Source organism: Vanacampus margaritifer, chromosome 15 (assembly GCF_051991255.1).
Source record: "Vanacampus margaritifer isolate UIUO_Vmar chromosome 15, RoL_Vmar_1.0, whole genome shotgun sequence".
Lineage (NCBI taxonomy): Eukaryota > Metazoa > Chordata > Actinopteri > Syngnathiformes > Syngnathidae > Vanacampus > Vanacampus margaritifer.
Window position 1 is genome coordinate 14,568,070 of NC_135446.1, and position 13,679 is coordinate 14,581,748.

At 46.5% G+C, this 13,679-nt stretch overlaps 1 protein-coding gene across 1 annotated transcript; it reads left to right on the forward strand.

Moving 5' to 3' along the window:
* The first annotated feature begins 633 nt into the window (after positions 1-633).
* Positions 634-12,915, forward strand: polr2a (RNA polymerase II subunit A). Its single transcript, XM_077543559.1, has 28 exons — positions 634-986; positions 1,596-1,728; positions 1,803-1,939; positions 2,030-2,203; positions 2,307-2,588; positions 2,769-2,930; positions 3,024-3,244; positions 3,325-3,457; positions 3,549-3,673; positions 3,794-4,004; positions 4,084-4,293; positions 4,376-4,544; positions 4,618-4,712; positions 4,795-4,998; positions 5,078-5,300; positions 6,590-6,773; positions 6,855-7,026; positions 7,112-7,217; positions 7,342-7,547; positions 7,628-7,891; positions 8,560-8,767; positions 8,847-8,947; positions 9,020-9,307; positions 9,418-9,621; positions 9,708-9,894; positions 9,968-10,081; positions 10,173-10,322; positions 10,397-12,915. Exons 1-28 carry the CDS (start codon positions 900-902, stop codon positions 11,545-11,547), a joined length of 5,901 nt encoding a protein of 1,966 aa, XP_077399685.1. The 5' UTR covers positions 634-899; the 3' UTR covers positions 11,548-12,915.
* Positions 12,916-13,679: the final 764 nt, after the last annotated feature.

A 13,679-nucleotide genomic window follows, 5' to 3' on the forward strand; every position in this document is an offset into this window, starting at 1 on the left:
ACAAAGAGTCCAATACACGGTGTTTTGTTGTAACAATACACTGTGATTCGACAATAAGTGTGTGTTTAATCACACTATTTTAACGGGCCTCAACTCTGAGCCTCCTTTCTTAGCGCCCAGGCTCACCCACAGCGAGACGAACCGGGAAACAGACTTTTTTTTAGTTTTGCTTGGAGGGAAGAATCCCACATCGGCTATCCTCGGCAAAAATCGGAAACGGGGTGTGTTTTGTTAAAATTATTATTAGAAGGCATCAATCTTTAACGTGATTGGACAATCATTTCTTCCTACTTGATATTAACGAAAAAATGCACCAATCGGGAGAAGCGCATTTACCATTCGCACATTCCAACGTTTGCCATACGTAGGGCTGCATAATCGGTAGTGAGTTGGCCAATAAAAAGAGTTTTTGAGCATACCAACGCCCGCCTTTTATTGTGATTGGCTGGGAAACTAACCGTGCGTATTCATTGGCTCTACGTAAGACAAAATAATTTATTCATACAAGTCACTTGTGCGACCAATGAACGTTCTCTTACAGCTTGGAATGTCCCACCCACTGGAGTGTCAGACCCTGCTTTCTTGACTGTGGAACCCCGTAGCAGGCACACAGTCTATATAACGGCTCGTTGGGCGTTCTACAGCTCAGAAGCGCTTTGAGCGCACCACCACGTAGATCGGAAAAGGGAAAGGGGGTCGTTAGTCGTCTCCTATCCCGACTAAAAGCACGTTTAAATCGTTTTTAAAAGGCGATTGACAACAGAGGTCCCTGGGATACCGCCACCGGAGACTTTCCGGTCACCGTTGGTGGCCTGCTCGGGACCGTGGTGAATACTTACAGGCTGTTCCTGCTCACAAAGCGACGTGTCGAGGAAGGACGCGTCTTTTGAATAGACAGGATGCACGGACCGCCCTCCGGCGACAGCGCATGCCCCTTGCGCACGATCAAGAGAGTTCAGTTCGGCATCATCAGCCCTGATGAGCTTGTAGGTCTTCTGTCGGGGGGAACGGGGGAGATTTGTATTTCTGCATTTACAAATCATACACACGACTTCCCTGATTTCGCGACTGATGTTGTAGTTTTGACATTTGTGGCAAAGGCTCGAGTTGCAGTGAACAATGCTAGCCGTTAGCCTAGCCTAGCTCGCTGTTTCCAGGCTTGGGCTCGAGCTAACGAGCATGTTCGAGGAAGTTTACAAACTTTAAGCACACCACTTTCAGTCAAAAATATTCACGTGATTTCTTACAATTGTTTTTGTTTGTTTTTTTGCCACAAATGATCACAGTACGTGAAATGTTTACTGCTCTTTTTTTCTTGTCGTCGCGTGGTAATGAATGGAGTAATACCAATACTGATAAATAAAAATACATTGGAAAAATTACAGTTATTGCTTTTTTTTTTCTTGCCCTCAGATTGTTTGCACCAAGTACATAATGTTTATGCAATAAGTACCAAATTATTAGTTGGAAAAATGCCTACATGTGACTAAGGTTGCACAATGATGGATGGAGGTTAAGCAATGCTTGTAATTAGCTCCCAAGCTTTTATTGACGGCTTATGAAGCTGTGGCGCTGATTCTACATGTCTCTTTTAGAAACGAATGTCGGTTACCGAGGGGGGTATCAAATACCCTGAAACTACAGAAGGTGGTCGTCCGAAACTTGGTGGCCTTATGGACCCGAGACAAGGGGTCATCGAGCGAAGTGGAAAATGTCAGACGTGTGCAGGTACAATATACAGTAACTGCGTCGCAACTTTGTGTGTAGGACATTTGTCTGACATTGAATTTGCTCCTTTTCAGGCAACATGACTGAATGCCCGGGACACTTTGGACATATTGAACTGGCAAAGCCTGTCTTCCACGTCGGCTTCATTTCCAAAATAATGAAGGTCATGCGTTGCGTCTGCTTCTTTTGTTCCAAGCTACTCGTGGATTCGGTAAGATGCTTAAACATTGTCACATTCTAATATTACTTGAGTGGGAATCTGTTGTCAATTTGTAAAAAAAACAACTATGTCTATCTACAGAACAATCCAAAGATCAAAGATATCCTGATCAAATCCAAAGGGCAACCCAGGAAGCGCTTGACGCACGTGTATGAGCTGTGCAAAGGCAAAAATATCTGTGAAGGAGGAGAGGAGATGGACAACAAATTCGGGATGGAGCAGCAGGAGACAGAGGAGGACATTACAAAGGAGAAGGTATGGCAAAGATGCTATAAGTACTGACACGCTGTACATAATAAGTCTATTCATATATTTTTTAAAAATTGCAAATTTCCCTAACGATAACAAAACTATGCAGGGACATGGTGGCTGCGGGCGCTACCAGCCTCGCATCAGACGCTCCGGCCTGGAGCTGTACGCGGAATGGAAGCACGTGAATGAGGATTCGCAGGAGAAGAAGATCCTGCTGAGCCCCGAGCGCGTGCACGAAGTCTTTAAACGCATCTCTGATGAGGAAGACATCATCTTGGGCATGGACCCCAAGTTTGCGCGACCGGAATGGATGATCGTCACCGTGCTGCCGGTGCCGCCTCTGGCTGTCAGGCCTGCTGTAGTCATGCAGGGCTCCGCTCGGAACCAGGTGAGACTGCACGTAACGCGTTTAAAATACTGCTAATAAAAAAGGGCCTTAAAAATTCAATTAATTTGTAAAAGCATATATATATTTTTTTACTTTATTGACAATGTCTAGGCAAGTGTATTAATGTTAAACTTAAAATATACTGTTTACTTAATTATCAGATTATGTTCCGTTCTACAGGATGACTTGACCCACAAGTTGGCCGACATTGTCAAAATCAACAATCAGCTGAGGCGAAACGAGCAAAGTGGCGCCGCAGCTCACGTCATCGCAGAGGACGTCAAGTTGCTCCAGTTTCACGTGGCTACCATGGTGGACAATGAACTGCCGGGCCTGCCCAGAGTATGTTTGCGCCTCATTTGCGTACCTTCCCAAACTTGTCATTGGACCGTACAAATTGTAAACCTTGTCACATTTTTGTCCAACCGCTCTCAGGCAATGCAAAAGTCTGGCCGCCCTCTCAAATCTATCAAACAACGTCTAAAGGGCAAGGAAGGCAGAGTCCGAGGCAACCTGATGGGCAAACGTGTCGATTTCTCAGCGCGAACCGTCATCACCCCGGATCCAAATCTCCAAATTGACCAAGTGGGCGTCCCGCGATCTATTGCTGCCAATATGACTTTCCCGGAAATTGTCACTCCTTTTAACAATGACAGGTAGGAGAAACATTTTCCAGTTGGACAACATCCAATTGTGGAAAAATAATTCCTCCTTGTTTTTTTGCACTTTTTGTTAGACTGCAAGAGCTCGTGCGACGAGGCAACAGCCAGTACCCTGGAGCCAAATACATCATCCGCGATAATGGAGACAGAATTGACTTGCGATTTCACCCCAAACCAAGTGACCTTCATTTGCAGATTGGCTACAAGGTGAGATTCAAGTCATCCCTATTTCTTTGAGAAGGGTTAAAAAAAAAATTTTTTTATCACCGTTGACTGACTGAATGCCTTCTTCTCTTAGGTGGAAAGACACATGTGTGACGGCGACATCATCATCTTTAACAGACAGCCCACACTGCATAAAATGTCTATGATGGGGCACAGGGTTCGAATTCTGCCTTGGTCCACATTTCGACTCAACCTAAGGTATCAGTGATATTTTCAAATATATGATGACCCATATGTTCTACAGAAAAAAAATCATATGATGATGCTTTGCTACACAATTGGTATTAAAAAAAAGTTGGATTAACTTCCCCCCGCTAGTGTCACCACCCCATATAATGCCGATTTTGACGGGGACGAGATGAACCTCCACCTGCCGCAATCCCTCGAGACGAGAGCCGAGATTCAAGAGCTGGCCATGGTGCCGCGTATGATCGTCACGCCCCAGTCCAACAGGCCCGTCATGGGAATCGTGCAGGACACCCTGACAGCCGTGCGCAAATTCACCAAGAGGGACGTCTTCTTAGAGCGGGTGCGGAGTCGGGGCGCCGGACTAACGTTTCGTTTTGAGTTTGCCGTTTTAAGATAATCATGTTCCTCCTCCATCACAGGGCGAAGTCATGAACCTCCTCATGTTCCTCTCCACCTGGGATGGGAAGGTGCCCCAGCCGGCCATCCTCAAACCCCGCCCGCTGTGGACCGGCAAGCAAATCTTCAGCCTGATCATTCCCGGGCACATCAATGTCATCCGCACGCACAGCACCCACCCGGATGAAGAAGACAGCGGTCCTTATAAACACATCTCACCCGGTGACACCAAGGTAAATTTGGAGTCCTTAATTCACAAGTCAAAGTGAAAAGCTTTTGCAAGAAACCTTACGTTTTGAGTGTTTGCCTTTTTAGGTTATAGTGGAAAACGGCGAGTTGATAATGGGCATCCTGTGTAAGAAGTCTCTGGGAACGTCAGCTGGTTCCCTCGTCCACATTTCCTACCTGGAGATGGGACATGACGTCACCAGGCTTTTCTACTCCAACATCCAGACTGTGGTCAACAACTGGCTACTCATTGAAGGCAAGGCTGAAAAGGACACAGTTGCAACTTTCAAAGAATGATCAACTAAATCATTTTTTTCCCCCCCCCTTAGGTCATTCCATCGGTATCGGCGACTCCATCGCTGATGCCAAGACTTACCTTGACATCCAAAACACGATCAAGAAGGCCAAACAGGATGTGATAGAAGTAAGCGTGAAGCATTTCGCAGATGTTATATAACATCTAATCACCTTGAACAAAGGTTTAATTTTTTAAATCTGCCTGCCAGGTCATTGAGAAGGCCCACAACAACGAGCTGGAGCCGACCCCCGGCAACACGCTGAGGCAGACCTTTGAGAACCAGGTCAATCGTATCCTCAACGACGCCCGTGACAAAACGGGTTCCTCGGCTCAGAAGTCTCTGTCTGAATACAATAACTTCAAGTCCATGGTGGTGGCCGGGTCCAAGGGCTCAAAGATTAACATCTCGCAGGTAGAGATGACGCCGCCATGACAGGTGATGAAAGGCTTGAATCCCCATCCCACAAACTCAATATGATCTGTTCTCTTAGGTTATTGCTGTGGTGGGACAGCAGAACGTGGAGGGTAAACGAATCCCATTTGGCTTCAAACACCGCACGCTGCCTCACTTCATCAAAGACGATTACGGCCCAGAGAGCAGAGGCTTCGTAGAGAACTCCTACCTGGCTGGCCTGACGCCGACTGAGTTCTTCTTCCACGCGATGGGAGGCAGAGAGGGTCTTATCGACACAGCCGTCAAAACAGCTGAGACTGGTAAGCCGATAAGAAAAGCCTGGTGGGCCACCGGGCCTATAAAGCACTCAGTCTTTTTTTTTTTTTGCGGAGACGGAGTAAAAATCCAACATGGCTGCTAGCCAAAGAGAGTAGTGAATGACCTATGTCGTCGTTGCGGGAAAAACTTGAAGAGTGACGTTGCTCATGAAGATGACGTCACGCAAATAGACAAATTTGATTGGCCGGCCTGTTATCGCTGTCTTTTTTTTTTTTTTTTTTTTTCAGGAGAGCTCAGTATTGTTCATTCGATTTGACATCATCATTGCTCTCCTTTTTTTTATCTTTTTTTTTTTTTAAAAACAAACAAGTTAATTAAAAAAAAAATTAATATATATTTTTTAAAATATATATACATATATATACGCATACACATATATATATATATATTTTTTTGTATGTATGTGTATGTGCGTGCGTGTGTGTGTGTGTGTGCGTGCGAGCGTGTGTGTATTCATCAGTTCACCTAAAGCCCATTAAAAAAAATCCCATACTAATAATATAATATAATAATAAATTGCCAAATGCAGAAACATCAATGTAAGTTATCACGATGTAGTGGCTCTCGCTAACAGACAGAATTAAGTAACCGGAATTAGGTTAAAAAATTCTATATACGTAGACCATGTTTCTATAAATTTTGATATTTGTTTTTTATTTGAGGCAGATATTTTTTCCATTATGTTATCGCTGTCTTAAGGACGCCTGTCCAGACCAACTTTCTTTTTCAAGAAAGTGGGTGTGGCTTGCCAGGCTAGGGAAACCCTGGCTATTTAAAAGTCTTGTAGTCCTAAATTTAATTTGCCTTAAGATGCAGGAACCCCGTAGATAAAATCGGTTCTTAAAAGTGCAGCCCACATGTTTACATATCGTTTCATAAAACATGAAACGTTGGAAGCGATAAAGCCACAGATTTGGAATACTGTCGTAATCTGATTTCTGACTCACTGATTTATGTTTACGCCACACTTGTTTGGTCAAAGGACTCTATTTCCATCTTTAAATAAGTTAACACTAATTGAAGGTAGATAAATAAACTTGCGTATAAATTCATGGTTCATCTGCATTTAATCTAATATTGTTTATAATAACACAGATTAATGTATTGCTTGTAAACACATTGAAAGAAGACCTTGAAAAAAATAAAAGCGTTTTAAATCGAAATTGCTATATTAAGAGGGGGGGGGGGGCACAATTATAGATTATTTTTCAGAATCATTCAACCCTATCGGTAACTGCAGAAACATCAAATATCTGTGGCACTCTTCTAGGTTACATCCAGCGACGTCTGATCAAGTCCATGGAGTCTGTGATGGTCAAATACGACGGCACGGTGCGAAATTCCATTAACCAGGTGGTGCAGCTGCGTTATGGCGAGGACGGCCTGGCGGGAGAGAATGTCGAGTTCCAAAATATGGCGACACTCAAACCATCGAATAAAGCCTTTGAGAAGAAGTATGGCTTATATCCATGTGTTCTCACGGAGTTAATTTAATACGAGCGGACCTTGTCAGTGAACTTGTCCCGTCTTTTTAGGTTCAAGTTTGACTGCACCAACGAGAGAGCGCTGAGGCGAACGCTACAAGAGGATGTTGTGAAAGATGTGATGACCAACGCCCACGTGCAAGGCACACTGGAGAGGGAGTTTGAGAAGATGAAGGAGGACAGGGAGAACCTCCGAACTATTTTCCCGACCGGCGACAGTAAGGTGCGCCCCATCCCCGCCGCCACGTTTTCATCCGCTCTCATTGTTTCAGCGACTCACTCGCTGCAATTCCCCTCCTCCCCTACAGGTGGTGTTACCGTGCAACCTGGCGAGAATGATTTGGAACGCTCAGAAGATCTTCCGCATAAACCCTCGAACCCCGACAGACCTCAATCCAATTAGGGTTGTTGAAGGTTTGTCGGAAAATAGTTTTGTATTCACGACACGTCATTGCGACATGACTGGACTTGCCCAAGATGAAATGACTTAGTTGAAATGTCAAGGTTAAGACTTGAGACTTACTCGAGACTTCTTCAGGTGTCCACGAGCTGAGTAAGAAGCTGGTCATTGTGAACGGCGAAGACCGGCTAAGCAGGCAGGCCCAGGAGAACGCCACTCTTCTCTTCAACATCCACCTGCGCTCCACACTCTGCTCCAAGCGCATGACGGAGGAGTTCCGTCTCTCCACCGAGGCTTTCGACTGGCTGCTGGGAGAGATCGAGACCAAGTTCAACCATTCTATCGTGAGTTCAGCATTGCGCGGCGGCGGCGGATCCCTTACGAGTCTAGTCGTTCATCGCGCGTCGCCTTTCTTTCCACCCAGGCCCATCCGGGTGAAATGGTTGGCGCTCTGGCTGCTCAGTCTCTCGGGGAACCCGCCACCCAGATGACCTTGAACACATTCCACTACGCCGGCGTGTCGGCCAAAAACGTGACGCTCGGCGTGCCCCGTCTGAAGGAGTTGATCAACATTTCCAAGAAGCCCAAAACGCCCTCGCTGACGGTGTTCCTGCTGGGCCAGGCCGCCAGGGATGCCGAGAGAGCCAAAGACATCCTCTGTCGCCTGGAGCACACCACACTCAGAAAGGTCAGCAAAATGTATTTCTCACTGAGTCACTCCGGTGATATCCAACCACTGTTGGATACATGAAAAAGTTTTTTTTTTTTTTTTTTGGGTACTTCCGTATTTTGTAATTAACTCATTCACTGCTATTGACAGCTATAGACGTAAAAAATTCATTTGAACTATTCCTATTAGTTTAAAAAAAAAAAAATCCACTTTTGCTAACAAGAGTATGAAAACCTAGGAATTATTTTTTTGTTGTAAATTTAAAACAGATTAACCGTTAACTAGTGAAGTCATGTGATTATTTACAAAAAATGTTTAATCGCCCGACGAGCCTAATTAAAAAAAAAAGATATATATATATAAATAAGGGGCATTTAATCGTAATTAATCACATGATAATTTTATATCTGTTATAAATATACAATAAAAAAATTCTAGGTTTTCATAAAAAAATTATGAAATGGAAAAAAAATGTTAGACTAATAGAAATACTTTTTTACATCTATAGTCGTCAATGGCAGTGAATGAGTTAATCAGTTATCCGAAGTTTATTCTACCAAATATCAGAATCTGCATTGGCCTTAAAAAAAATAATCTTTATCTGTTGGGCCGTTTTTTTTCTCTCTCCATTATTCCCAATTTAGTGTCTGCAGAACTGACCCTCCATAAATAACATTTTGTTTCAGGTGACTGCCAATACTGCCATCTACTACGACCCCAATCCCCAAAACACGGTGGTGGCCGAGGACCAGGAGTGGGTGAATGTCTACTACGAGATGCCGGATTTTGACGTGACGCGCATTTCCCCGTGGCTGCTGCGCATTGAGCTGGACCGCAAGCACATGACCGATCGCAAGTTGACCATGGAGCAGATCGCGGAGAAGATCAACGCAGGTGCGGCTGCGCATTCAGCAGCGATGTTTTGACAAAGGGGGCGGCGTGCTTTTAACACCTGCCGCTCGCGCTCCCAAAGGTTTCGGAGACGACCTGAACTGCATCTTCAATGACGACAACGCAGAGAAGCTGGTTTTGCGAATCCGAATCATGAAGAGCGACGAGAACAAGTTCCAAGAGGTGAGCAATAATCTCCTGGACAGAAGTTACTCTCAAGTCGCAATATTAACCTCAAATGACTTTCTTGGCCAGGACGAGGAAGTCGTGGACAAAATGGACGACGACGTTTTCCTGAGGTGCATCGAGTCCAACATGCTGACGGACATGACACTTCAAGGCATCGAGCAGATCAGCAAGGTGTACATGCACCTGCCCCAGACGGACAACAAGAAGAAGATCATCATCACCGAGGACGGCGAGTTCAAGGCGCTGCAGGAGTGGATCCTCGAGACGGACGGCGTCAGCCTCATGAGGGTCCTGAGCGAGAAGGACGTCGATCCAGTCAGGACCACGTCCAACGACATTGTGGAGATCTTCACGGTGGGGGCCGAGCGATCAATCAAATTTGAATCGACATTGCGGTGTAGTAGAATGCAATTTTTAAATGCTGCAATTTGTAACGGCGGAAAACGTGTCCCGCTCTAATGCAGGTGCTCGGAATCGAAGCCGTGCGAAAGGCGCTGGAGCGGGAGTTGTACCACGTCATCTCCTTCGACGGCTCCTACGTCAACTACCGTCACTTGGCCCTGCTGTGCGACACCATGACATGCCGCGGCCACTTGATGGCCATCACTCGTCACGGCATCAACCGGCAGGACACGGGGCCGCTCATGAAGTGTTCGTTCGAGGAGACGGTGAGAGGGCGGCTTGGGTTTTTCATGAACGCTAAACTCTCACAAAGAATAGGAGTTGAACTCCCGTCCTCCCCTTCTTCGTCCAGGTGGACGTGTTGATGGAGGCGTCGTCTCACGGAGAAAGCGATCCGATGAAGGGCGTGTCTGAGAACATCATGCTCGGCCAACTGGCTCCCGCCGGAACGGGCTGCTTTGACCTGCTTCTGGATGCGGAAAAGTGCAAGCACGGCATGGAGATCCCAACAAACATACCCGGCATCAGCGTCGCCGGACGTAAGTGGAGAGGAGCTCGGGAGGGTTTCATTGCTTTTGTGATACATTTCTGACTGCTCTGTTTTACTTTTAGCCACTGGAATGTTTTTTGGCTCCGTGCCGAGTCCCATGAGTGGCCGCTCCCCTGCCATGACCCCTTGGAACACTGGAGCAACACCGGCCCATGGCGCCTGGTCTCCCAGTGTTGGTGAGCGGTCGCTTCCACCACATGTATTTTTCAACACGCACATTTGCTAGCACCAGTTTCTATATCTTGTGACCTTCCATTTCTCCTCCAGGAAGCGGCATGACCCCCGGGGCAGCAGGATTCTCCCCGAGTGCAGCGTCAGACGCCAGTGGCTTCTCTCCGGGTTATTCCCCGGCTTGGTCGCCCACTCCTGGCTCACCCGGATCTCCCGGACCCGCCAGCCCGTACATCCCATCTCCGGGTTAGTGGAACTTTAAAGTTAGCCTTGTAATGAGCTCAGGATGACATTAAGGTGAATGTACGTTTCCTTTCCAGGCGGCGCCATGTCACCCAACTATTCGCCCACGTCGCCCGCCTACGAGCCCCGCTCCCCTGGTGGCTACACCCCGCAGAGCCCAGGCTACTCGCCAACATCGCCTTCCTATTCCCCGACGTCGCCCTCTTATTCCCCCACCAGCCCCAATTACAGCCCGACATCTCCCTCCTACTCCCCCACGTCGCCTAGTTACTCCCCCACGTCTCCCTCATACTCCCCCACGTCGCCTTCGTACTCCCCGACGTCCCCCTCCTATTCCCCCACCTCGCCGTCGTACTCCCCAACATCTCCCTCCTACTCGCCGACGTCGCCCAGCTACAGTCCCACTTCACCCAGCTACAGCCCGACGTCGCCAAGCTACTCCCCCACCTCTCCTTCTTACTCCCCTACCTCGCCGTCTTACTCCCCCACCTCGCCGTCTTACTCCCCCACCTCGCCGTCTTACTCCCCCACCTCTCCCTCCTATTCGCCGACAAGCCCTAGCTACAGCCCCACGTCGCCCAACTACACGCCCACCTCGCCCAGCTACTCCCCGACGTCCCCCTCCTACTCTCCCACGTCCCCCTCCTACTCCCCGACCTCACCCAACTACACACCGACCAGCCCCAACTACTCCCCCACCTCCCCCTCGTACTCTCCAACTTCACCATCCTACTCGCCCTCCAGCCCGCGTTACACCCCGCAGTCCCCCACCTATACGCCCAGCTCCCCCTCATACAGCCCCAGCTCCCCCTCCTACTCGCCCACCTCACCCAAATACACCCCGACCTCCCCCTCGTACAGTCCCAGCTCGCCAGAGTACACCCCCACCTCGCCCAAGTACTCCCCAACGTCCCCCAAGTACTCCCCCACCTCGCCCAAGTACTCCCCAACATCCCCTACCTATTCTCCAACGACACCCAAATACAGCCCCACCTCGCCCACCTACTCCCCCACCTCCCCAACTTACACGCCCACCAGCCCCAAATACTCCCCCACCTCGCCGACATACTCGCCGACTTCGCCCAAGTACTCGCCAACGTCGCCCACGTACTCGCCAACTAGCCCCAAAGGCTCCACATACAGCCCCACCTCACCCGGATACAGCCCCACCTCGCCCACCTACAGCCCGGCCATCAGCCCCGACGACAGCGACGAGGAGAATAACTGAGGGGCTGCGGAGAGGAAGGGGCTGAGGGCGAGCGGCGCCTGGAAGCCCGTCGCCTTTTTGACCATCTGACCAGTTTGTTCTATGTTCGCTTCCCCAAATAAGTTAAAGCTATCATTTGAAAGACAAACTGCTTTGCCTGAAAGGCGGGGGGGGGGGGGGGGGGGGAAGGCTGCCTTTTTCAGTTTTATAAATGTTCCCCCACCAGGCAAAATCCAAAGGCCGACAAGGAATTATTATTTTTTTCCCCTTTTAACTTTATAGTTCACTGCATTCGGCCTCTGAAATGTTGGGCGTAAAGCTATTCTGAAAAGGCAAACATTTTGCCAAAAGCTTTTTCAGAACAAGGATTGTAATTTGCTCTGGCGATAAAGGGAGGAACGGTTCCCCTTAAATCACGACCCGCCCCTTTTTTTTTTTTTCCTGTTTATGGCATAGTTGGCACGATGTGTCCTCCCTGCTTTGTCCTCTGCACCCCAAAGACTGAATGATGTCTTAACCAGCCACCAGCAGCCTCCCAACTTCTGGCATCTTGAAGGCAAAAAAAAAGACAATGTTATTCCTTTAGGGCTGGGGAATTATTTTTTTGTCTTTAATTTTGAAGTTATGAAGAAATAGGCGGTGCTTTGGGCATCATTTGCATGTGGGGTAATACATGTTAATCCAACTGTTAGGTTGAAATATTTCCAGTTCAAATTATTTTGACTATTCCATGTATTTAAGAAAGAAGGTTGAAACTACTATTCCGTGTGAATATGATTCTTGTTTGTGTTTTTTTTTTCTCCCTCATTTGCTATTGGTTACTCAAGTTCATATGGATTAAGAGATGTTCACCTTATGTCTCCAAAGTTGTGACCCTACATGGTCAACATAGGTTCTCTTCTCATGTTTGTTTTGATTAACCAGCCACAAGATAGTTGGCTTCAATATGACTGTTTTTCCAGATATTGTCTAGTTCATTGAAAGTGGTTGACTTGCTTACCTTTTCCGGTCTTCATCCAATGTTATTTTTCTTAGCTGTGTCTGCATTGTGGATTCTGTCAGTTGTGACAGGGAGTCCTATGTAAGAATAAATGTAACCGGCACACAATGTTGCTTCTCCCCGCAAAAAAAAAAAAAAGGATGACAAGTGGTTTTTTTTTTGTTTGTTTTTTGCACTTGGTAAACTTGTGTCCACTACACTTGCCTTGTCAGGCACCGTTTGGTCTGTTCAGAAACATTAGCTTGTACGAATGAGTGTCCAAGGGCAGGACAGGGTTTCATGCAGAGGAATGAAGGAAGTAAATGTGCCGATGTATAAAAATAATTTCACAATCTCATTGTGTTCTCTGTTGTTTTTGACTTGGGAAAAATAAAAAGTTTTACAACTAATGTGTGGTTTTTTGTGTGCTTTTGTCTCAGCTGTTTGATGTGTACATTTCAAAGTATTTGCACTGAAATACTTTATAACAAGTTTGTACCATAGTTATGTTTTGCAACTGGCTACATTTTGTGATTTCTATTCACATTTACATTAGGGTGGGCAAAAATTACCATAGTGATTATATTACTAGATTAAATTTGCAATTACAAACAAGAAAAACTTTTAACTACTGAATATTAAATTGAAAAATTTATCATTGGCTCGCAAGAAAGCACAACTGTATATTGCACCGCCACATGACACAAGAGGGCGCTGTTTCCTTGCCTATAAAGAATTGCCGTGAGTGGAAATCCCCCCGCCCCCAAATTCTTTGACAAATTGAAATCTACAACCACAACATAGCGCACAGAAGCAAAACTAAACATATATTAGACGGTATACCGCATACACAACAAATCTCAATAACAAAGATAAAAGAAAAAAATAATTACAAGAAAACTCAAATTGCACATCCCTACTCATGTAATAAACTTAAACCTATGAAAATATCAAAACAATTGCCACTGTATTTTGGATTTTATGGCCAAACAGTGCGCTCATAAGGGGTTTGTGACAGTTTTTTTACATCCACTGTACATTCAAATAATATAAATAAAAACGATGGTCGCTTGAGAACGAAACAGTACGCATATCAGTTATTTAAGCACCATCTTGCATGTCTGAACACGTTCTAGGGTGAGTCATTCAAAGGCTAACCTCAGTACCTGCGCAG

What these genes read in the sequence shown, in the direction of transcription:
- polr2a (XM_077543559.1), top strand. Translation starts at nt 900, where the DNA reads ATGCACGGACCGCCCTCCGGCGACAGCGCATGCCCCTTGCGCACGATC. An exon ending in AGCACACCACACTCAGAAAG is followed by an intron (nt 7,892 to 8,559) that starts GTCAGCAAAATG and finishes ATTTTGTTTCAG; the next exon opens with GTGACTGCCAATACTGCCAT. An exon ending in AGTGTTCGTTCGAGGAGACG is followed by an intron (nt 9,622 to 9,707) that starts GTGAGAGGGCGG and finishes TTCTTCGTCCAG; the next exon opens with GTGGACGTGTTGATGGAGGC.